The sequence below is a fragment of the Brachypodium distachyon genome, chromosome 4 (genome assembly GCF_000005505.3).
Source record: "Brachypodium distachyon strain Bd21 chromosome 4, Brachypodium_distachyon_v3.0, whole genome shotgun sequence".
Classification (NCBI taxonomy): domain Eukaryota; kingdom Viridiplantae; phylum Streptophyta; class Magnoliopsida; order Poales; family Poaceae; genus Brachypodium; species Brachypodium distachyon.
In genome coordinates, this window is record NC_016134.3 from 14,039,886 (window position 1) to 14,065,941 (window position 26,056).

Here is a 26,056-nt window from a genome sequence, read left to right on the forward strand (position 1 = left end):
TCATGTCGCTGCCCCCATTCCCTTGGCCTTCATTGTTCTCGTGGACGCCGCCGATGTCGGGCGAAGCGGGTTCGAGAGCTAACTCTTTCAGGGGTTAAACATAAGATTTTGTCGCCCGAAAATTTGCGAAAAGGACCTTGATAAGTTGGCCATGCCGTCCACATCAGCTACCAGCGGGGCTGAATTAAGCTTGAATCGATTTGGACTAAAATGAACCAGTCTGCCAAGTTTAACGTCCTGCTTTTAAAGTTTGCGTCCTGACATGCATTTTCCTCTCGGGATAGCACGTTACTCCAAACTTTTAAACTGGGCTGGAGAAAACCCATATTTTTTTTCTAAACAAGGGAAGAAGACGGCATCCAGATTGTGACAAATATATTCATGAGCATCAATATTTATACTCCGAAGTTTTAAATGGGACTAGAGAAAACCCATATTTTGTTTTCTAAACAAGGGGAAGAAGACGAGGAGTCGCGCATCACGGTTTTGCATCCAGATTGTGACAAATAGATTCCTGAGCACCAGTTATATATTTATATTTATATTCACTAGCCAATAATTATTTTTGTGGCAAACAAGTAAAGGTACAGTCATGAGTCAATCATACATGTGGTATTTCCCGTTACTCTTTTTGGCCCTGATCTCGTTTTCTCTTAATTGTTCACATTAGCGTTTAGTACATGTGGCACATAGTTAATGAAAAATAAATAAATAATCATGACAAATAGTAGGTAATGTGACAAAAGATATATGAAATTGTAAGGAGCAAAGTTTCGCCCTTTCGTCTCCTGGAGCGAAAGCTCCGTTGTTCGTCCCATCAGGAAACGTGACTGCGATTGCGCCAAATGCATGCCACGGTGGCAACTTGCCCTGCATAAGTGGCAATTGTAGTTCTGTGATTGTAGCAAATTTAGTCCGCGGCAAATCGCTATCCTCATGGATAAGAAAAGTCAAGACCTTCCAAATCTCCCGAAAAAGGAATATTAAATCTGGGTATCATTGAATCCACGTAATGTTGTGGTGGTGTCAACTTTAACCCATTGCGTGGCAGGGCTAAGAAGCGAACATTCGCTCTCTGTGCGCTCCCATGTGAAAATAGGATAAAATTATTCACATTACTGTTCATAGATTTCTAGAGAAAGATACTTTTTCATCGTTCAGCTTGTCATGAAATTCTATTTTGTCTCTTACCTAAATTCGTATATTTCTGTCTTTCAACTTTTAAAACAATATATTTTTTTCTCCTTGCCCTGACCCCAAACTTGCCACTGTGATCGATGAATGTGTTCTTTTTTTCCTCTTCGAAACGACACTCTGGCCTCTCGAATACATATTTCTGCAGGTTATGCCAGGTTTTGCAAGTATATACTGCCAGCAAAAGAAAAAGATCCATTGCTAGTTTATTAATTAGAGGCCTCCAGTCCAGGTTATGTTTTTTTTAATCTTATCTTAGGTTAATTTAGATTATTTCACGTAAAATTCTTAGACTGTGATTCTCTCCATCAGACTAGCAATCTTCGATTTAAACATTACTCGCTCCGTTTCATAACTCTTGTCGAAATATTACATGTATCTAGACGTTTTTTACAAATAGATACATCCATTTTTTGACAAATTTGAGACAAGAATTATGAAACGGAAGGAGTACACGTTTACTCGGAAATGGAGGTGCTCCTGTTATCTTTCAGAAAGCACGCGAGGCATCCATCCAAGTCAGACTAGTCGTAGATGGCAACATATATGGTCTCGCAAAAATCCAGCTTGGAGCGTGGTGAACGGGAAATCGGGAATGTGTAAGAGATTGTTGGTCCACATGGATGCAACGTCGCGTGTACGTTCAGAGGGCGTGACATCGATCATTGCCTTCTTCGCCGTGTTCGTCGAGGCAGCTGGTGAGTCACACGTTACACTCAAATCCATCAGGAAACGCAAATTCGAAAAGGAGAAATCAATCTATATATGTAGACTAGCTAGCACAATGCACGTGCGTTGACTAATTTAGTTTTTCTCGTTTGTCATTGGATTGCATATTGGGCGGGTATGCTTAGGTCTGACGTCAGGGAGAAACCAGAGATGGGAACAAAGATGCTGCAAGTTGGTGGTGAAAGGAGATTATTAACAGAAGATTCCGTTGGAGTTTGAACAATTTGAGGGAGGCTGGAAGATAACACAGTTTGATCATGATCGGAACCTCTTTTATATCTGCTTTAGATTCAGTACGTAGATTCAGTGCTAGTCTTTATCGGTTGTCAGGCTGTTTGATCTGATAACCCAAAGTGTTTCTGGACTTATATGTGTATTTGCTTTTAAGATTACGAACGCCGGTTGGAGAACATGCTTTGTAGGTTTCGCTGCCTCTTGTTCAAACAAAATAAAATGAATGCACATCCGTTGCTACGGACAAAAAGGTATGCTTGTTTAAAGAAAATGACGTAGGGTTATCTATTATTATATCTTCGATCATATAATTCATATACTATTACAAAACACAACATAAGTGACGGGTCATCAGTGACAGGGCTTCCCTGTCCGTCACTGATGAAGTTCATCAGTGACGGGCGCATAACACCCGTCACTGATGACGCCTCAGCAGTGGCGGGCGTACCACGCCCGTCACTAATGAACCCTCATCAGTGACGCGCACAGAGAGCCCGTCACTAACGGCCAAATATGAAAAATTGCAAAAATCACAAAAACACGCATCAGTGGCGGGCCTTGATGCAAAGCCCGACACTGATGACCCCTGAAGATTGAAAAAATCATAACTAATTCATAAAAAATCAAAAAAATGTGATTCTTTTTATTGAAGTCTTGTTTTTTTCTTGCTTAACATAGCGGAACAATAACATCAGATGGTAACATTTTAAAAATGACCCCTGTTTATAGGGGCCCCAAAATCTTCACATCTTGTCTTTTCCCACAGTTGAACTTTAGGTTTTAAGCCAGATGATCAAACTTTTGTCCACATATGCCATATTTCATGATAATATATTCATGTTTCGCATATAAGTGCATCTTGTCATGTCAAGCAATATAGTCAAAGAGATTTAGAAATTTTAGGTTCAAAAAATATGAGTTACCATTTTTTATATGTTATTATTCATATTTGGGACCATCAGCGGCGGTCGTTATCTTTGGGCCCGCCACTAATGCTCTCAGGATTTTTCATTGCTAATAACCACAGATCCATGTGCTCTTACCCTATTGGCCGAGCAAAGAACGCATCGGATCTAGGGCCCACCTCTCTTCCCATCCTCCTCCCAGTATTTTCTCCCGATCTACCTCCCTTCCGATCCCCTGGCCTTCTCTCTCCCTTTTCCTCTAGCCGCGGGTGTCCAAGCTCCCCTCTCCCCTTTCTCCACACTAGCTGAAAAGACCTCGATGTCGCCTAGAGGGGGGGTGAATAGGCGCTTTAAAAACTTTTACGGATTTGGCTCTATATAACCTAAATGTGGATTTAAACTAGTTGGATATTTTCAAGCACAAATCCTGAATATGCTAGGCTCAACTATAGTGCACCAACAACTTAAGCAATAACAAGATGAGCACTTATATTAATCAATAAGCTAGCACAAGATATATAAGATAGGACATGGCACATAGCACATATAAGATAATATATGACTTCAAGCACGATGGCTATCACAAATTAAAACACAAGTGAATGAACTCGGTTTAGTAATACCCGAGGCACGCGGAAACGGTGATTTATCCCGATGTTCACTTCCTAAGAAGCTAATCACCGTTGGAGAGGTGCGGGCACCACAAGAGGTAACCCGAATAGCCGTGAAAGTGCACACCCAACTTCTTGAGCCTCCCACACCAAAGTAGGAGTTCAATCACTAAGATGGCTAGTTTATTCCTCCACTCCGGAGATGGCAAGCTCCATAACCAATTCACAAAGCACCACAAAGGAGAACCTTGTGCCTCTTCACAATCTCCACGAAGAGGTCACCGGGGCAACAACCACCAAGCCGTCTAAGAGGAGAACCTCCAAGAGTAACAAGCTCACGGGCTCTCACTCGAACTAATCAAGGTGGAGAGCTCAAAACAATGCACCAAATGCAAAGCAAGAACACAAGAAATGCTCAAATCCCTCTCTCCCAAATCTCACCCAAATCAACAAATGGATTGGAGAAATTAGAGAGGAGGAACAAAGGAGGAACTCAACAAATGAACCCTCCAAATAGATCTACAAACTCCCTTCAATTTTATGGAAGATTTGGGGCTTGCGGGAGGTGGAGAAAGCTCTCAAAGAATGGGGATTTTCGGCTCTTGGAACCCTTGACCCGATGGGGAAGAACACCCCTGTTTATAGGGGCCCCAAAATCTGCCCGTTGGACACAGATTTTGCGACCAGGAGGCATTCTCGGAGGCTTCGGGATTCATTCCGGACAAACCCGAAGCTACTGGACACACCCGGAGGCAATCCCGGAGATTCCGGATTTAAATCCGGGCTGCCCAAAACTGCAGCACAACACACACGAAAACGGCGATAACTTTTGCAAACGAACTCCGATTTCGATGAACTTGGACTTGTTTCGAAGATAACAACGAGATCTATGAACTCACGCAGAAATACAACAAAGATCAACCAAAAGAGATGATGCAAAATATACAAAGGTTTGAGCACTCTACGCACGACGAGTTGAAGCAACGTACTCGAAAGCCCCTCTTGATAGAATGGCTATCGAACCAATAAACCGATCTCCCACCAAACTCCTTGAGACCGGTAAAACTAGAAAAACCTAGATAGAATATACCTTTGCCTTGAGCAATCCACTTTAGGTTGATGTAGGCGTTCGTGCTTGTCTCATGGAACACTTCACTTCATCACGGTCACTTGGTGAAGATTGTCAATTTGCTCCCCTATACTCCAATGTGGGAGACCTTCACTTTAAGCTCATCTTCACATCTCCATTATCACCAAATGCATGGCAAGCTTTAAGCATGTATCTTCTCGGGATGCTTATCTTGAGCTTGCCCTTTGTCAATCTTGATGACCGTCTCCATATGGGCTATATAAGATTGTTTCTTCAAAGCTCACTCATATGTATCACCTAAACCTCAACCAAAAATAACATAGACATAATATGGGTTAGTCCATAAGTGCACTATACAATTGCTTACCATATGATTCATGTATATAATCGACGGAGTGCTTTTCTTGGCCTTGCTCTTCTCAACCTTGATGAAACATCACCACTTGATCTCATCTCTCATGGGCTATATGCAATCTTCGATCCAAATCCATGAGTTTCACTTGAATCCAATCTTTGCACTTCTTCTTGGTCAACCTTCATATTTGCTTTACTCCATCTTTATGATACCATGAATATCACGTTAGTCCTCTTCATCTTCTAACACAAAATCTTGAGACACCAAATGGATTCTTCACTCGATTACTTGCTCCATGACTTGGTTAACTATGACTCAACTCATGAGCTCAACATAACCTTATCATGAAACCATATGTTGAAACCTTATCTTGTAACCATTCTCTCAAGATATTAATCCTTCACGGGAACTTCACTTTCTTCTTCTTGGTAATATTTGATTCACTCATTGAAATCCAATAACTTCATGCCTTCAATTCAATATACTTTTCTTACTAGCATTCCTTGAATTAAAGCTCAATGCAAACAACTTATGCAAAAAGATTGTCATCGGATACCAAAACCACACATCCAATTGTCAACAACTCAATGTATATCTTTATCTTCATGATATTTATCATTGAATTAACCAAGTGGTCTTCATTCATTGCCTATAAAACATTCCTTCAATTATATCTCAACTAAAACATTAGTCCATAAAAATTATCATTAATTACCAAAACCACACGTGGGCAACATGCACTTCACAAGGAGCAGCGGCCGCCGCCTCCACCACCGGATCCGGCGACCTCAACCCCGGCCACCACTGGATCCGCCGCCGGACCCTGGCGACGATGCACGCAAACGGCCCCGACCCTGGCCGCCGCCGGATCCCGCCCTGACCCCGACCCCTGCCCTGGCCCCGCTCGCCCCGCCGCCGGCCACACTCGCCCCGAGCCTCGCCCCGCCTCCGGTATGATATGTCTCTCCCTCTCGGTTCTCTCACTCTCCATCTCTCTTTCTCTCCATGTCCAGATCGAGCCCGTCGCCTTCCCCACCTCCGCGAGCTCGACCTCCCGCCAGATCCGGTCGCCCCAACCCCGCCACCTCGGGATCCGCCTCTCCATCTCTCTTGCGGTGCAGCACATCAGCGCCGCCATGGAGATAAGCCCGATGCCGCCGTGGAGCCGAGGACGGCAACGCCCATGAGACTATTTGTAATCTGTGATTTTGTGTATCCGTGATTCGTTGATCTGTGATTTTGTGTCTCCGTGATTCATTGATTTGTGATTTGTGATCTCTGTATCCATGATTTGTGAAAATTTTGCAGGCTACGGGCCTGCTTTTTAAAAAAATTCTCAAAATGCTATCAATGTCGGTCAAGAAGGACGCCCGCCACTGATGTACCTGTTTTGACCGTTACTGGTCGCCGTTTTTGTAGTAGTGATATTTGTTCTCATAGATCATATAATCCATATTTGTTCTCATTGTAATGATTTGTGTCAAATATTTCCTTCTTTTCTAGTTACAATGTTTTCACTTAGTAGTCGTCAATTCACCTCCCATGCCTCTCCTCCTTGAGCACCGGCAACTGACAAATGGGTCCGTCCGAATACAGTGACCTCACATTTTTCTATTGCTTCGAACTCCAATCTCCTCCGGTATCTTCTTTCTTTTGCAGGACTCCTCCCCCAATCGACCTGCAGCAGCCGCCTCCATTCTCTAATCCCCAATTCCCTATCATCCGGACTATTAAAGTAGTGACAAAAATCAAACACAGAGTTTTATGTTCCATCACAATGTAAGGTGTGCCGTAGCGGCGCACGGGCAAATGCAGTCCGAAGCCACCCACCAGCTGAGTCTTTTATAGAAGATAAAGATATAAGGAACGATATGAATCTGTTGATAACAATCTTAAAGTTATCAAAGATCTTGAACAAGGTAGAGCTGCTTCATCCTTATCTAGTATTAAAAAGATAATGACATGGATCCACGCTTCATTAAAAAAACATATACTTTTGATCTTGATGCTTGTGCAGGGTTAATTTGTTATCTGCCTCGGAGGATGATCATGGATGGAGACATTGCTGATCTATTTGAAGCAACCCTTAATTTTAGTGGTAAAATAATAGAAGAAGTTTCACTGGCTGTGTTATTGTTAGTTCTGAACCCAAGGTTAGGCGTAAGAAAGGTAGAAAAAGGAAATAGTTTTTCATGTCAGGTATTAGCTGTAATGCTAGAGATTTAGGTCATGATAGGGGTTAATGAAATATGCTCTAAATAATACTCATTCCGTCTCAAATTAGTTCTACATGCAACTTCATAGAGATAAAATAAGTCAAATGGACAAAATACCACTTAGTCTCCCTCTTCATATTTCATAAATTTATTACATCAGGCATTTAATCTTTCTCCAATCTTTACTTATTCCTCATCTCTCTAATCCAATAGAATGATACCATTTAAATTGTTTGTCTAGAAAAGTAGCACAACGATTAATGATTGATTTACACTCTAAAAGTAATATGAAACGAAAGCAGTACAGTTGATCACTTGATCATTTCCTTGGACCCATGAATATAAAAAAGTATCCAAGAAAACTTGTAAGGATTATTTATGCAACTAATATGAAAGAAAGCAGTACGGTTGATCACTTGATCATTTCCTTGGACCCATGAATATCAAAGAGTTTTGATTTATTTCACCCTTGTTTCAAAAGTATGAAAGAAGAACTAACCCCCCCCCCCCCCCGCCCACCCCACCACACACACACAACAAAAAAAGAGAAAAAATACTACTCATTCCGATCCATAATAAGTGTAAGTGATTTGGATAGGAGAAAATATCATAGTAAAGACAAAAGAATCGCGAGATGGGTGGAAAACCATCGATCACACGTGTGATGTCATTGTAGTGTGCGGTGATGGGGGGGCAGGAGACTTGGCTGGTTGACCCTTGAGGGCGAGAGACTCGTAATTAGAGAGGTCGGTCTCACAGGATCGAAGACGAAGAATTGACATGTCAACGAGTTTGCCTTGAGACAAATAGACTGCTGTCGATCAATGAGATCCACTTGGATGTTGTGTGGAGGGTATTGAAGGTGGGTGCCCCGTGGGAACATGCTCTTTGGATAAGATTCGCATTTATTCTTCAATTGAATTAAGTACCAAATTCTCTTTCTCAACCTAATTTTAAGATCCATAAAAACTTTTGTAGGGGGTGCATCAAAGCAAAGCTCTTAAAACAATGAGACAACGACCCACCATATTTATATTACCATTAAAACGTCGTCGTATATTGCCCACCGGGCTAGTATATATCACATTCCACAAGCAGTTCCAATGGCTCTCATCAGCTCACATCTATGATCCTAAACATAAACGGTGGCAAATGGACAATAAGGGCATGTACAATGGTTTATGAGATTGGACCCTCTCAGTGTTTCATGTCATTTAGAAAAACAACAAAACATGTTGTACAATAGGTTATCTTTTAGTACATATCTTACAATTAATGTTTATATGAATAAAATTAAATAAGTAAATATTAAGAAAGATGAAATCTAGTACAATGACAATTTTGGCTTATCATTCTTGTGAAAAGATCATCTCTCAATTAAGAGAAGGCTCAAGCTTTTTCATTTTTTTTTTCCACGTCATCAATTATCCTATGTGACATTGCTAAGAAAAACTGATGTCACCTCATTGTACATGCCGTAAGTGGCCACCATTTACATCCCTAATTACCATAAACTTACCATTTATATAGTCTAAACTATCTACTCCCTGGGTAACCGTATCCTCTGAATTCACCATTTTCTTTGCATCCCTTTCATGCGTATCCAACCATCCGATTCAAAATCATCGCCCTGTGATGCATGCCTTACTTTTTTGCAAAGACATGCCCACCCCCCGTCAAAGTCGGAGAGGGATCCCCTGACTTTATAGTCACTGACATGTGGACCCAGCCCCACGTGCCAATGACTCGGGATCCAAGTCGGTCAAAGGCAGCCCTGCAGATTTGCAAATACATCCTGCATCCAATTGTTAAGCTTACACACCCGGATCCCTTCCGCTACGGCTGCAATCAGCATCATTAGAGCATTTTCAATGCAAGGTGTTTAGGGTGGTGTTTGCATAAAATAAACCGGCTTTTGTCTAAACACTGGTGCTTGTGTTCTATATGATAGATACTTAATTAGACACCTCTAATATAAAAATAAGCACCGGTGCTTGAGAATAAACCGGTTTAATTTTGTAACACTGCGCTCCTCGAGAATGGAACCCTTCACTTGCGACGGCTGCCTTCAATTTGCTCGAAAATTTCAGGAAAGATAAACACGCCTCCTTGAGCCCACGGCAGCCATGCTCCTCGTGCGGACGTCCCTCCCTGCACAGCTTGTACTCGCGTATGAGCTTCAACCTCTCGAGCTCATACCGATCGGCCGCCACGAGCAAGCTCTGAGCCATCGCTGTTATTTCACCGTCGCCCCATCGTCTGAGCAGCGAGTCGGTCTAGATTTTGAACACTCCAGCATCCATGTGTTCAGCGACCAATCTATGGCAAAACCATTTCTGCACTTGTAACAAATTTTATATTTATGTTCATAGCATCGTTTCGGGCAAGAAGGCCGCATCTACCGCGGCATGTTACCCCTCCAATAAAGTACTACCTCAGTTCCTTAGGTTCCTAAATTCTTGTCGAAATATTACGTGTATCTAGACACTTTTTAGGAATAGATACATCGACAAGAATTTAGAAACGGAGGGAGTATTTCCCCATCAACAGAATTATCAGAATTCTTACTCAGCAGTTTTGATTCTTTCTCAGAGTTCCGAAATTCTCTAGGCAAGGTTTGCATTAGGATGTAAAAGAAATAACGACCATGCAGAGATGAGAAGGCCTCGCAAATGATCCCGTAATAAAAAAACAAAATGATTCAAACAGCAATGCCAGCACAATATATAATTGAAAAACTTAAGCCAGACACCTACGGACGACAAAACTTCAGAATCAGGGAAAACCATCGAAACTGATACTAGATCAACAAACTCAGAGACATCATAAAACCAGCAGATCGTCATATAATTAAGATAATCTATAGCTCCAGCATGATCCTCAAAACTGAAAGAAACAGGTTCATCTTGCACAGTGACCAACTTCAACAAGGGGTGAATGACATGGAGCAAGTTTGGCTCAAAGCATAAAGATAGAACTACTAAGAGACTACACTCTTCACTCGTCATCCTCATCATCATCGACATCAGCACCTGCAGAGGCGTTGAGGGCATTCAGCCTTTGTACCAGACTGGCCTTCCTCTCGTCGTAGGTCAGCTTCTTGAGATTGTATCTGCAACAAAGAAACAAGTTCAATCAATCACATCAGGGTGCCCATATTATCAGAGCCTACAATCAGCAGCCAGCCATACCTCTTGTGTGTCTTTGGTGGTTCCTTGGTTGATTTGGCCATGCTAGGATCAGCACGAATGGCAGCATGAACCTTCTTGTACAGCGCCTCCATGTCATCAGCCGAAATACCCTTCTTGATGTACTCACTGAAGTGGCTCTGGAACTTCTCTGGTTCCTCATCGGCGAGAGACTGGAACGAGAATTGTATAAGTCAAAACAACGGCCAGCCAAACCTCTTTCAACAACCTCAAGAAGCACACAGCTCAAGGCTTGATATATGCCCAGGTTATCTTTGTCAAAGGAATTGAAAATAAAGGCCAAGATGAACAGGTAACAATGAACTGACATAGTATCATAACAAATGGTTTCAACTTTTAACTCACTCTCATGTAGTCTGCTACATGGCCTCCATAGATGTACTTGCGGTGAACCTCAGCATCAAGCTGCTTCTCATCCTTCTTGAAACCAGCAAACCTTTTGTCACTGTGGGGAATGTCCAGACCACCATCCAAAGCTCCCTGCAGAAGCAAACATAAGTACACCATTATTTAGAAATGCTCCAAACATAGTCCATAAATAAATTGTGAAGATACCTCACTCAAGAGGAAACAAACAGCTCAAGACATAACAAATAAACGATTGTTCCATTTTCAAAAACTGGGCAAACTCAATGCCGCAAGACAAACTTGGCATAGGCAATAAGTGCAAAATAACTTATAACAGCCTCAAATCTATAATATATTCAAGGTGATAAGTAATCTAGACAGAACTGTCGAGTCAAAAACAGAGTAGTCCTCACCAGTTGAACTACCACAGGTGTGTAGGTCTACGTTCAAGCAGCCATTCAAAATTACCATACAAGTATGCAAGCATCATAACATGAACGCATCACATACCTTGAGGGCGCCGAAGACACGGTTTCCAGTAGTGGTCCTGATAAGGCCAACATCAAGTAGAGCACGGAAAGGCCTCCTCTCATCAGATGGCTCAACAGAGTAGTCCTCACCAGTTGCCTGAGCTCACATATATCCATCATTAGATGTGTTCAGAAAAAGGACCATACAAAATGGTAGCCTCAAATTTCGAAATGGATTATACCTCAACATTGCCCTCATATTCCTGATCCAACTCACGGTACTTGAGAATGCGACGAGCCAAAAGGAGGCCAGTGCAGTATGCTAAAAAATGAATTCAGACAGCCCAATTAAATACCACATATGAATCAAGGCAGGAAGTAGGAACATCTTCCGCAAACAAGTTCTGTTGACAATACGTACCTGCAGCATAGTTGGTGAGACCGACTGTCAGGCCATACCGAGGCAGCTCATGGGAATAGGCAGCAGCCATCACGATATCACCAGCAATGGTAGCGTACACGATTTGGGCAGTGACATCTTTGTTGGTCTGAAGTACTACAGTTAAGAGATACAATGTGCCACTTCTAATCCAAAATTGCAATAATAGTAACAATAAGCAGAGATAAGTAACCAGTGCACCACATGACATCTACTGACTAAAGGATACGAATCGCACGACAAAGCGGTACTTGGGTGTGTTGTACTTGTTCTTGTCTTGGTTGGTGAGCCTCAGCCTGGCCCTGTAATCAGTCTTTCCCTCTGCAAACATATGTAATCAGCCATGAAAAACACTTGTCATCCCATGACAGGAAGTACAAAATCACCAAGTGACAGGAACGATCAAACTTACGTCTCCTCCGCTTGAACTTGACTTGGAAGCGCTTGGAGTACGCCCTGGTCTTCTGGGTCTTGACGAACACCTACATAAATAAACATCCAAAAAACATATGAACACGACAGAAATCTAGACATATACACAAGACCTCTGATATTCTACAGCAGCATCCGGAGGAAAAATGTAATCTGATAACTTGCCGTCCGAAAACTTAGCGAGCATATTACTGTAAACGCACAACGCTAAATTTTGCAGAACATGGTGCGATTCCTTCTACCACTCAAGCTACTCCTAGCGGACGCAACCAGGCAGAGCCACAAGATCCTAGATGTACTAACCGGCGAACATAATCCCCGCACTACTCCTACAGGATACATCCAAACCAGAACGAGAACTCCCCAGATTTACCAATCACCGTACCGAAATTTCGAGCCATAAGAATCCAGCACCAAACAGACGACGAACGCGTGGAATCGACGGGCGGGGTAAGGGGAAATCTTACCATTTTCGCTGGCTGCGGCGGGGGAGAACAGAAGCAGCGGCGGCGGCGGCTGCTGCTCTTGGGATGCGACAGGGAGGCGACGGAGTGGGGAATGGGAGGGGCATTTTATTCGGATGGGAGAAACCCTAGAGGGGTTCGGGTGGATGGATGGGATGAGGAGCTGCGGATGGACGGCTCTGATTGGCGCAGGGTTTTTCTCCGTGGGCTGAATGGGCCTGGGCCGGGAAATTGGTTATGGCTTCTGGTATTCAGGACCTTCGACTAATTCTCTCAAAAAAAATTAGAAGACTTGGGCTCTAAACGCGGGAACAGTTTCGGCCCATATAGGATTTTTCTGTAGACGAAGGGGACGACGCTTCCTGTTAGGGCCTTTGGCCCGCTCCAGGAGCTTCGTTTGAAGCTTGAAAACGATCTTTTTCTTTTCTTTTTCTTTTTTTTAAGCTTGAACACGATCTTCCTTTTTCTGGACTTTTTTCCCTGCGTGAGTACCGCCTAGAGTTTGTTTGGTTGGGTCCTGGTGATATGTAACGTCAGGATTTTTAAAAGGCCATTAGCATCTTCTATTTTTTTTACAGCAATTAGCATCTTCTCTTAAATAATGACAACCATTACAAAGGGATTAGAAGCCTCTTCGCGTGAACGATGTGTGTTTGACCACGCCACCAGTGTAATTGAGGAGACATTGCATTGGAGCTTCTTGAATCTTGATCCATTAATTGCTTTTATGGACCGAAATTCGATCAAACATTGTTGCCCGTACGGTCGATCGAACGTTTTTCATGTTTTATGGTCGATCTTAACATTCAGGCCCGTACAGTGGCAGGTGCGAGGTGGGCAACTTTTCAGGGCCTCCAAAAAATAGGGGGCCCCAAATCTAGGCTTAATAGTGGTCCTGATTAGTGCTTAGCCATCCTTAATTAACACAAAAGAAAAAACATTAAACGGAAAAGAGAAAAGCCCGTGAAGGCAAAGGAAAAACAGGCCTGCTCGGCTGCAACTCGTTGTGTGCACGGATGGATCGATAGGCAGCAGGGGCCAGGGTGGGGCCGCGGGGAGGTCAGTTTTTTTTTCAGCCGTTGGGAGGTCAGCTTTATTTGCTTGGTCTGCTTCTACATATAGAACCTTTATTATTTCAACATAAAATTTGAATTTTTCAATCTATTACGAAGATATCGTATACTTTCTCCATCCCATATTAAGTGATAAAATATTATATGTATTTAGACGTTTATTTGGATAGAGATACATCCATATTTGAGCAAATTTGGATCAGTGGGAGTATTAAAGTAATATAATTAAGTATAATATATTTTGATTATGTGACATTTTTTATTATTAAAGCCCCATTTCATATTTCGCACCAGGCCCGGAATTCCTACACACGGCGGCCCTGTTAGCATTAGTTGCGGTCGCTTCGCGCTTCGTAGGCGTGGATATGACGCATCCATCCATCCATCGATCATCATTTGGGACTAAGACCAATTTTGCTAGCAGCATGACAGACGAAGGAGACGGCTTACCAAACAATGATGTTGGTTTCCCTGGGAGTAGACAAGCTTTTGGGTTTATATCATTTTGTGGTTATGTACAGGGAGGGAGGGAGTCACGTGGACACGGACATGACAAGCGAGCCGGGCGACATAGCACGCGCGGTAGACTGCAGGACTGAAAAAGTGAAAATGTTGACCCAGCGCCTAGCGACGACCTAGCTAAGCTTAAGTTAAGCCAGTCGCGGGGTTAGGTTCGTCGATGATCACACTACTTTTTCCCTTGTATATACAACAACAATAAGCATCGATCTCCAAGCAGCAAAAACTTGTCAGGGAAATAATAAAAAGAATAAAGAATTAATCAAAGGACGAAGCTGTGTTCACATGTTAATTTAGCATGGTCAGAACACGAAATTTCCACAAAATCCAGTGTCGATATGGCTTCATCTTTATTGAGTTTATCACAAGCCTAGTAGAATGCCCGTACGTTGCGACGGCCTCTTAAACATGTGTGAGCGAAAATTCATGTTTATACAAAACATAACAATATAATTGAACATTCAATCAAAATGATATCTGGGTCGATGCTACCAGCCGCGGCCACGGACATGACACCAAGTCCACACCGCTCGCTGGCCGTGGCTGGCGTCAGAAGAAGGTCATGGAGCACGCGGTGGCGCAGTGCACGAGGAACTGCGCGGCGGTGGATAGCGCCGGTAAGCTCTGGACCCCTTTGCTCGTCTCTTCCACGGGAATCTAATCTGGCGCCGACGCGTATCACCGCAGGGAGGTGCTGCGCGGGCAGTTGAGTCGGCGACGGCGGCCCGGTAAGGCAGCGTTGTGGGAATAGAAAAAGAAAAATTCGATGGAGGGTAAGGTGACACGGAACATCAGGACATACACGGAAATTGATGCACGACGGACGACGACGGAGGAAACCTTCCTGCTTTTATTATTATATAAATAATATATATATACATATATATATATGTACATATATATATATGGATAGATCAATCTGATGCACACGCAAACACACAGTCAAATATTTAGGGCCAAAGGACATGTGCCTAATCTTTTTTTTATTTCTTACTATCTCCCAAATCCCACGCTACAAAGACTAGCCTGCTGCACGTGTGTGTATATATGCAACCAGATTACCAGACCCAACTCATCACCCGACTAGGACTTATAGCCTAATTGACTTGTACGTGACTAACTCCAAGGCTATAAACACTAGCTATTGCGTGTACTAATTTTCAGTAGGCAAGACTATTCCAACAATCTTCTATTCCCATCGTCGCATATTAAATGATGAAATATTACATGTATTTGGACGTTTTTTGGTATATATACATCTATATTTGGACAAATTTGATTTATGAGACCTCCGGATCATATTTCGCAGTCGTCAAGGGGACGGAAAGACAATTATTAGAGCATCCCTAATAAATGAAGTAAAATAGAGCATCCTGAAGAAGTTTTAGGACAATAAAACTGTTTGTGTTTTCCTAGATGATGATGTATTTTAGGGCACGACTGCCACACAAGACGGTGTTAAAATATGGCACGGTTGCCTCTGCGTGGTCAAGGAATCGGGCCGACTGCCGATGCGTCCTGCGTGATCGAGGAATCGGGCTGGCGGTCGCCTCTTCTGTCGCAGGATGCTCGGCGGATGGTGGTGCGCATAATTGGCCGATGGGAGATGGTGGTGTGTGGTAGAACCCTACCTCTACCTGCTTGGCGGATGGCGGCGTGTCACGCGACGATCGACGGATGGGTGGCGGAGGTTCGAAGATGACTGACGCTCGCGCGGTGAAGGGCTGCAATTGACTAAAGGTTGCGCTGCTCCGAGCCCCGATTCAGATTGGCGGCTGTGACAGGAGAGGGCATCCAGAGCAGTGGAACACATATAAAAATGCATGACATGTTAGGACGGCTAGATCCCATTGTTAGCAATAATCTTGATTCGTGTATCTGCATGCTTAGTTTTCGTTTATGCATGTAGTCAGGCGTCCGGCGAGCGGCGAGCGATGCGTACGAGTCCGGCAAAGTTTCAGCTAGATGAGCGTGAAGGTGAGATGCCAAGAGGTGTTGTGCGATGCAACACGGAGGCGAGCTGCCGTCGTGCCGTGCGATGCGGCCGGTCACGGGAAGCTGAACAAGCCCGGCCATATCGAGTGCTAGCTGCATGTGTTGGCTGGACGTGTTGATCCTAGAGTGATTCTAGGAGAAAGAAGAGGTCGTGATTAGTTAGTTGTTAGGAGCTGGCCGAGTCGTAATCAGCTTGCGAGGCCTGGAGTGATTTCAGGAGGTGCAGATCTCGGTTAGGTGCACGTAGCGTGAGTTTAGGGATTAGTGGCCTGAGATTGGCTCTATTTAAGGCATTGTAATCAGCTTTATTTAAAAACAAGAAAGAGGAATAGAATGAGAGAAAAAAGCTCGGTTGTGAGAGGCAGCTCGAGGCCAAAAATCTTGCTTTTCTTTTCTTGTGTGAGTTGAGAGATTCAGCTCCAACACCAAAGGGCCTGCCCGACCCATTTACAAATTTTCTTACATTTTCCATGTATTTTGTATGGGGCTAAATGGGCCCGGTCCAGGTTGGTGGGTCGTGTCGGGGCCTTCCGTCGTAACGGATCGGCACATTCCGTTTATGTGTGGACCTGTGGCGCTGGGCCTAGGTAAGCTTGATTAGTAGCGGAGCGGGCCGTGCTGCCCCAAGGCCGGCCCGGACGTTGCTCAGCTATAGGTTGGCCCTCATGAATTTTTTTTTTGGATCTGCCGTACAATGAAATCCATAAAAAAAATCCCGTGGTTTCAAATCCTAAAAATCTAACGTGTTGTATCTAACTATGAAACGGAAGGAGTAACTCTTTTTTTTTTTAAAGAAACGCATGCATTCCAATGAACTTGCAGACACGGCAAGATCGCCGGCCGCTAGTCGAGATACATCTGGAGGTAGGTTCTCAAGCTACAGTAAATGTTCAGTTTAGACACGATATGAACCCACTGCAGCCAACACATGTGCTGGTTTGTTACAAACCCGAGCAACATGACAAACTCGAAAATCAATAAAAACCATCCGAAGAATAAACTTGGTCTCCCTGAACATCGCACCCAACAGACCCACATCATGATCTGACGAGAAAAGAGCATGCTTCAGAACTTGACGGTCTGTCTCCATGATAATTCTTCCCGTCCCTATCTGATTGGCATAAAAGCTAGTGCGAATGACTGTTTCAGTTTCAGCTTGTAAGGCTTCAGACACGTGAGGCAGGCGCCCTGCTGCAGCAAACAGAACAGCTCCGGTGCAATCCCTGGCGATATACCCCCAGCCCCCGCTGGCACTCTCTGCACATGATAAGCCCCATCACAGTTAATTTTAACGAAATCTTCAGGCCGCAGGCTCCAGGAAGGGGTCATCCGGACAGCAGCTTCATTATCGTTCGTCAAAACTGCATTTCATTTGTCCGCATGATGCCTAACAATAAACCGAAATTCCTCAACGGATGCCACACTTGCCCCACGATTGGATTTGTTCCCCTCCGACCACCAGCACCATAAGAAAGCCACAGCCAAACTAGCCTCCTTTCTTGGCAAATTCCTCCAGATTCAAGGCACGCCACCTTTTTCACCTGCTTGCACTTAAAAAACAGGTGATTCCAACTGCCTCGCACGCGCTTGCTAGGATGGTTTCTTTCGTCATTTTGCTTACCCGCAGCGCTTCCTCCCTCAGTCCCTCTGGAATCTGCTGCGCATCCTCTGAAAATAGTAATTTGCATGGATTTGAGAAACACGTGCATGGAATCGCCACTAGCCGGCATCGATGGGGTTCTACTTCTGCAGTAGTGCCAGTAAAGCAGCCTCTACTCTATATATCAGCAAGACCCGGCAAGTCTCGATCCAAATCAAAGCCAGCGGTTAGAGCAGAGCACGTACGGGTGGTGTGGAGTAGTACTGGAGCAGAGAAAGCAATGAAGGGCCGGCTGATCACCGTGCTGAGCATCGACGGCGGCGGCATCCGCGGCCTCATCCCCTCCACCATCCTCGCCTGCCTCGAGTCCAAGCTCCAAGTACGTCTACACACACACACACACACCAAGTTCTCCATCGAATCCCTCGGTCTTCTTCCTCCTTCTCCTTCGGCTCCTGTAATTATAATCAGGAAGAATCTGGGTTGATTAATTTGTTGATAAATTCGCAGAACATAGACGGGCCGGGCGCGCGGATCGCGGACTACTTCGACGTGATCGCGGGGACGAGTACGGGGGCGCTGCTGACCTCCATGCTGGCGGCGCCAGGAGACGACAAGCGGCCGGTCAAGGCCGCCAGCGAGCTCAAAGACTTCTACCTGGAGAACGGTCCCAAGATCTTCCCGCGGAAGAAGCTCGGGTTCCTGAACCCGGCGGCAAACCTTTTCGGCGTCGTGACGGGCCCGAAATACGACGGGAAAGCCCTCCACGACAAGATCAAGGAGCTCACCCGGAAGACCAAAATCAAGGATACGGTCACCAACATCATCGTGCCCACCTTCGACGTCAAGAACCTGCAGCCCGTCATCTTCTCCACCTACGAGGCCAAGGAGGACCCCCTCAAGAATGCGTACCTCTCAGACATCTGCATCAGCACCACGGCGGCGCCGATCTACTTCCCGGCGCACTTATTCAAAACCTACCACAAAGGCCCAAACACGGAGGTCACGGACAAGGAGAGAGAGTACAACCTCATCGACGGCGGGGTCGCCGCCAACAACCCAACCATGGTGGCCATGACGACGATCATCACCAGGCAGGTGTCTGTCGGGAACCTAGACTTCTCACCCAGGAACCACGCCGAGGACAACAACTTCCTCATCATCTCTCTCGGGACGGGATACACCAGGCCGGAGGAGGAGTACACGGCACCGAAGTGCGCCAAGTGGGGAGCCCGGCAGTGGATCTACAACGGCGGGTTCACACCAATGATCGACATTTTTTCGCATGCCAGCGCCGACATGGTGGACATCCACGTCAACGTGCTCTTCAAGGCGCTCCGCATGGAGGAGAACTACCTCCGGATCCAGTACGACTCCCTGAAGGGCGACACCTCGTCGATGGACCTCGCCACGAATAAGAACATGCACGCGCTCATAGGGATCGGGGAGAAGCTGCTCAAGAGTAAGGTGGCCAGGGTCAACATCAACACCGGGGTGCATGAAACCGTGGAGGGGAAGGGCACCAACGAGGAGGCGCTGGCAAGGTTCGCCACGACGCTCGCCGAGGAGCGCAAGCTGCGTCAGGTCAACGTCAACTCCTACTAGAGCTGCTAAACAGAGTGATTTGTCCAACTCCAAGTATGAAACGTATGTCCTGAAGATGCATGCATCGTAGGACTGCTGCGGTGATATTTTTAATGTAACTAGCACAGGGGCCTGCACAACACCTTAATTAGTCTCCAGCATTTCTTTATTAACTTAAAATAACTGAGGTCCTGTACTCCTTGCCATTCATGAAAATTGATCAAAATTCAAGATGTATGTATATATATTAGTCAATAGAGAAGACCTGGGGTGAGCTCATTACAAAATGGCAAGCTGTCATCTCTACTGCATACGAGATACTCCTGCAAAGTATTTTACCGGAGCAAGCCTCCAAAGAAACAAGAAAAATAAGGGGCTGATCAGTGACTGTGCAAAAAATACACACACTAGCTGTGGATGCCCATCACACATCTGACGCTCCCAAGCGCAAGCCCCCAGACTTTGAGTCTTCGTCCCGCTCATTGACTTTGAGTCTTCGTCCTTAGCGAGTCTTTGACCACTAGGCCATGGGCGTGCTTCGAGCTCTGACAGGGGCACAGGGCAGTCAGATCTGTCCGATTAATTGCACAACCCACGTGGTCAGTACCGACGCTGTGCTGTATGGAGTCGCTGGCAGAAACTACATGCTGATAGCAGCATGATGATGTCAATTCTTGAAATCAAAGAATAGGCAGGAAAGAGAGTCTCGAGATCATGGGGGAGAGTGAACGGTTCGTGGGATCAGGAGTCAGGAGATTTTCGTTTATGGGCTGGCCTTTGGGCCCAGCTGGTTTATTGTGCTGGGTTAGCCGGGACGTCGGGTGTTAGCCCATTTTTCCTTCTTTCGGTTAATTCGGTTAATTCAGGTAACCGAGGGCGAAAACAGAACTGCCCGATTTAAATTTGGTTTTTTAATTCCAGAACCGAGGTCAGCACCGAAAATATCGGTTTTGGTACTTGTCATTTCGGTTTTCGGTTAAAATGCCCAGCCTTAGAGAAATCCCTGCACGGAGTGGAGACGATTGGAGGAAATTTGAACTGAAATCTCGGCAATACCTGCCAGGACGGGGAGTAATTGAGCTGGCCGGCCCTAGGGATTTTCATTACGTAGAGATATAGATTTGGTGCTAATGACGCAGGATGTAGATGAGGTGCTAATGCCAACATGTAACGAGGAAAGGGCCCAAGAAAGAAGGAGCATAATAAGTTGTGTTGGCTGCGTGCCCCGCTCGGCAGCCTAGGCGGATGCAACTTGTGCTTTCGTCGCCCCTCGCCTACCATATTCCTGCGTTCCTTACCGCCATCTGCAAAGCTGCAGCTTCCCATGCGTCAGGCGGCTAGTATTCTTAAATCTTGTTCGTTGTCTCGTCGAGTCACCGGACGACGGCGCAGGCAGCACGCAGGTAACTCGTTTCTTTAATTCTTTAGATGATTAGATAACCACTCATCATTCAATTTTCGAGTCACTCAGAAAATCTGATTTTTTTTTCTTGTATAACCGTATGTACAACAAGTCTTATATGTATTTATTTCTGACCAGATGAACGTATGTATTATTTTTTTTATCTAATCAAGCATTCAATTATTTCTTTAGTTTTTAGAAAATTGAGCCCTCAAATCTAAAGATTGATTCTCAAATATGGTCGGGTACTAATTAATTAATACTTCTTTTGTCGACTAAAATTGTAAGTTAGTGTTTGATTAAGGTAGTACTTCTTTTATCAATTAGTACAACATGTAGAATAGGTTAACTAATACAATGGCATATGAAATAAGTCATAACTGAGCAATCAATTGTGTTTTTTATGTCTCCAATGATATTTTTGATTTGTTGGAAGAGCTTGGCAGTTGTCATTATCAATTTACACTACTATAAATATAGCGTATATTTTCTCATACAAAGACACATGTGGTTTAAGATCGATGCTATATAGCAATTTTTTGGATCCTTTTTTTTTGAGTAAAACCAGCTACTAAAAGCTGCATCCCACTAGCTAAATGTCCGTGCTTTGCTACGAGATTAAGGATCTGTGGCTGTGGCTCATATTTTTAAAATTTCTGATAAATAATAATTATCTCAAAATATATTTTTTTACGAAACGGCAGCAGCGCTGCATTTCATTGATTTAGAACAAAAGAGTTATTTACAACTCCAAGAAGGAGAACAAAAGCAGAAAACATAAAACAGCCTAGGAAAGAGCTTCGGGAGGCCGAACCTTGTGAAACCAACAACTCTCAATCATCTAAAGGAGGCAACCGCCTTGCAACCAGCAAGCTTCCAGGTCAGGAGCTCGTCGAAGGCAAGATCACATAGCTTGGCAACGGAAGAATGATGTGATTGAAACACCCTCTGGTTTCGCTCGAGCCAAATATGCCACCATCCCAGCATGATCGTGACACCGAGACGGTCTCGGTGCAAATTGGAGGTGCAACGTTGAGCTTCATCAAACCACCACTCAGAAAGGAGAAGAAAAGACTGATGAGGCATGGAGTTAGACATTGACTTTCCGTAGGAGCAGCGTCCAGAACTGAGCGGCGAAGGAGCAAGTAGCAAACATGTGGGAAGCAGTCTCCGCGAGGTTCGGCACATCTGACATATAGGATTAGCATTGATACCTCTTAAAATGAGGGGATCTGCAGTGAGGCATCTTTGAAGAGCAACTGTCCAAGAGAAAAACTTCACTTTAGCTGGGATTTGAATTTTCCAAATAAGGGCATCCTCCATGTCGTCCAAGGAATTGGATATAATATGCAGATGCAGCTGAGTAAGATCCTGATGGCTCAAGCTTTCAAGAAATTGAATCCGGCTCGTTGGATAGAGAAACATTTTGAACATTGTTCCACGGAGCAATGAATTGCACCAAGACTTCATGAGTGGGCTGATGCTTGATGTTTCGGATCCAGCATGATTATGGAGTGCAACTTTGACACAAGAGTCTCGAGCCCTAGAATGATGGAAAAGAGCTGGGAAGCGAGCAGCAAGAGGCTGGTCAAAAAGTCATGGGTCAATCCAAAAAGAACATCTTGAACCGTCGCCGAGGTGGAATTTAGCAGCCGCATGAAAAAGAGCAAGTGCTGCACTGTGGAACAATGTTGTTTTTGAATAACAATTATCTTGAAAGTCATTAAAACCAATCAAGAATAGTCAAAAGATCATGATACGTATGAATAAGTGGCAATTAGATAAGTCTATAACCATTAAGGAATAGTATTGTTGGAGTGAACTCGCGACCACCAACTCAAATCTTTATAAGTGTAAAGATATCATAGATCGCTCTAACCTGCATCAGCCCGTTCGAGAAGTGGTAGTGGCCAGTTTTCTTTCCACCCTGACCAAGAGTACACTTCCTCAAATATTTAACCCTAAGCAATTGCTGCCATAAACCATTTTCATTTTCCAGGTTCCATGGGTAGGCAAATAACAGGCCAAAGAGAGCCGTCCCGCTCGCGGGCCCTGCGTCCTTGCCGCGCCGGCGTCACCCCGGTGACGAGCACAGCCTGCAAAAGCTCAAAGAAAGGAGACGCTCGGTCCCCTCCCGTACGAGGGAAGAAGACGAGCCCGGACCGTCCGATCTATGGCTGTCTCTCACCCTCGGCCGTCGGATCCGTCCCTTAATGAAGCGAACCGGTATCCGGCCCAGTTGGGCTTCAGCCCAACTGTGGCCCAAAAATCGCCCGGTAAAAAAAAAGGAAAAACTGAAGGGAGCCTTCCTGAGGCGGCCCAGCTGGCGGCCCAGCCCGCGCACGCGCGCGCACCAGGCCGGACCGGCTGACCCATGAGGCCGGCGGGGTCCAAAAAATTTGCAGAAAAGCCCAAAAACATGGGAAAATTGCAGTAAAATAAAACCCTTACATGGGCTGGGCCGTAAATCCTACGTGGCGACGACCAAGTTAACATTCCGCAAGCACGAGTCAAAGACACCTACGTGGCGCGGTCGATCCTACGTGGCAGAGGAAGACTAGTCAATGAGTCAAGCCTCTCATGGCATAGTCAAATGGTTAAATGAGTTAGAGTGGGGGGCAAGAAAGGTGAGAGGAGGGGGGCCTTAGTCCATGGTGGACCATGGACCAAGCTCTACTTTTCTCACATGGTGCACACAAAAGTTACGGAGCAAAGGAGCTACTTTTACCATTTTGCCCCCACTTTTCTCTCTCCCTTAAGGGTAGCCATGGTCATTTGTCATGAACCCCTAGGCTATAAATACCCCGCATGGGGGCATGTATCATTCACTCTCTCTTGAATAAACTCAAGGGGAGAGGGCTAGAGCCTCTTGCAAAGAGCTCTAGTTTCGAGATCCGGGAAGACGCGTTCGGTCCGGACTCGAAGGAGAAAGGGTTGGGTTAGAGTTCCGAGGGTAGCTTAACCTCGATACTTGGAAAGACGCGTTCGGTCCAAGTACGAGGGGGCCCCGATGAACCTCTCGCCGAAATGTGTCTCGGAAAGATCCGCTCGGCCCAAGCCCTAGGCTAACACCCCCCTCGAAGTCTTTCCTAACATAGGATTAAGTCGCATCCGCAGGGTCGACCGAACTTATTCAAAAAACATCGACGTGTCAACTTGTCCAAGTGTACGGCGACCTTCGCTATAAGACCGGCGTACACGCCCTACCTTTATTCCCGTGCTTGAGCCATCGAACATTGGCACCCCTTACTCTAATTGTTGTCGAGAACAACAACAAGTTATTTCTCAGTCGGTTAAGAAATAGCAAAACCGTAACTTAAATTAGAGTTAAGTATTACAAATCTACCTCCTAACGATAAAAACCTATCTTTCCAGCGGCTAAGTTTATGTTCTACTTTATCTTCCGTGGCCTTCCATTCTTCCTAGTATGAACAGGTACCCATAAGTAGCCTAAGTACTCCATAGCCCATAGGCACTGAGATCTCACCTTACAGGTAAAGATCTGTGCTAAATCAGAGCTCTTTTCAACGGCATCATCAAAACAAAACAAAAATTCACTTTTATGAAAATTAATCTTCAACCCATTGATTTGTTCAAAGAGACGAAGCAAAAACTTAAAGATCTCTCACACCGACGCTCGCTCGCAGCGCACCGGAGCTGGCGGTATCCACAACCACAATTATCCACGACGACATGAATACATGATTGCCCATGCGTTAGCTGCCTCATGCATGCATTGATTCCTTTTTTGATTCTGCAAAGCTGCATGCAAGTTAATTAGCCGGCGTCCCTACAATACAGGACTAGTATAAGCTAACGTACTTTAGGATCACGCTAGCGTATTACCCGCTAACAAAAGCCACTGCGTCACCCTACTGAGACAGCTTGTTGGTCCGTTGATTGATAGATCGTCGCTAGCTATAGGATAACAAATGTTTGCAACTAGTAGCACATATACGTCAAAACACGCTAATAATTTAATTAGCATCGGTAGAGCTTGGAGTTATCCATGCGAATTTTGTACTCGATAATACTAGCGAGTCAGAGCTAGTATCTTTAACTATAAGCTTAACCACGCCAGCATCCACATGGCTGGTAACAATCGTCCCGTCATGACAAAGTATTTGTGTTGTTCAACTGTCGTGCAATAGCTTTCCTTCGCTGTCGTTGTTAGTGCACCAGTAATGAAATGAACCTCACCGTGGCCTACCACGCGGCCCAGCCACCAACCCTGACGCGGTCATTGATCACAAAACGCAAAGGGCCGATTTACTGGCCCGCCTTCTCATTTTTTTTTGAACGGATGGCCCGCCTTCCCATATTCCTCGCGTTAGAGATATAATAAGACAATGTTTAAACATAGTCTATCTTATCAATCCCAACCATATTATATCTCTAACAGCTTATAATAAGACAATGTTTAAACAAAATCTATCTTATCAATCACAACCATATTATATCTCTAACAGCTATTCACAAGGAGACAAGCACTCATTTTAAGCTTGACACATATTTCATGATGCAAAATGAATGATGCATGTGACACATCGTATAGTTCATCAAACACTCTTTGTGGTCACTTCGGAGTCGGCACATGCTGTATGGACAATTCCTTAGGACTCTCTGCCATAATCCTATATTATTTATTTTTCATATGCTTTATTTTTCTCTAAACCGAATGAACCCTAGAAAAGAAAAGAGATTCCTACGCGGTGCACACACATCTTTTAGCTTACGTGGTGCCCCTTCTGACATACGAAATTTTTTGACAGAGGCGCAGCTCAGATGGCATCCTCGTGAAATCGCCGCCGCCGTTCGTATTTCGGTGATTTGGCTGCGGTGTCATCGAGGCGCGAAGAACTCGGCTCTGGGGTACGAACAGGTTGGGGGAAAGTTGAAGAGGTAATTGAATAATTTTTTTCTTGTCAGTTACTCGTCACTGTGTTACCAGGAACCTACGTGTAAATTGTTACACCCAAAGTATTTTTTTTTTGTGAAATTCCCACAACCCGACGAACTCCACATAACTACCGTGTGTCCAATCCAGACTAAATTGTACTCCTTTTGATACATAAAAAATATCGGTAGTTTTATACTGAGTAAAAAAAAATTGTACTAAGTGTGGCCACACTTTTTATGATGGATCGGAGGGAGTACTACTTTACACATCATCTCAAGTTTTAGGAC

General features: G+C 44.7%; 2 protein-coding genes across 2 annotated transcripts; one reads left to right on the forward strand and one right to left on the reverse strand.

Moving 5' to 3' along the window:
• Window positions 1-10,135: 10,135 nt before the first annotated feature.
• Window positions 10,136-12,830, reverse strand: LOC100833119 (60S ribosomal protein L5-1). Its single transcript, XM_003577303.4, has 9 exons — window positions 12,700-12,830; window positions 12,213-12,282; window positions 12,030-12,121; window positions 11,783-11,909; window positions 11,604-11,683; window positions 11,402-11,518; window positions 10,889-11,023; window positions 10,526-10,695; window positions 10,136-10,446 (listed from the first exon to the last, which is right to left on the reverse strand). The coding sequence occupies exons 1-9, from the start codon at window positions 12,700-12,702 to the stop codon at window positions 10,332-10,334; spliced, it is 909 nt and encodes a 302-aa protein (XP_003577351.1). The 5' UTR covers window positions 12,703-12,830; the 3' UTR covers window positions 10,136-10,331.
• A 5,200-nt stretch (window positions 12,831-18,030) lies between these two features.
• On the forward strand, window positions 18,031-19,754 carry LOC100833433 (patatin-like protein 1). The gene is made up of 2 exons (XM_003577305.4): window positions 18,031-18,262; window positions 18,394-19,754. Exons 1-2 carry the CDS (start codon window positions 18,164-18,166, stop codon window positions 19,486-19,488), a joined length of 1,194 nt encoding a protein of 397 aa, XP_003577353.1. The 5' UTR covers window positions 18,031-18,163; the 3' UTR covers window positions 19,489-19,754.
• Window positions 19,755-26,056: the final 6,302 nt, after the last annotated feature.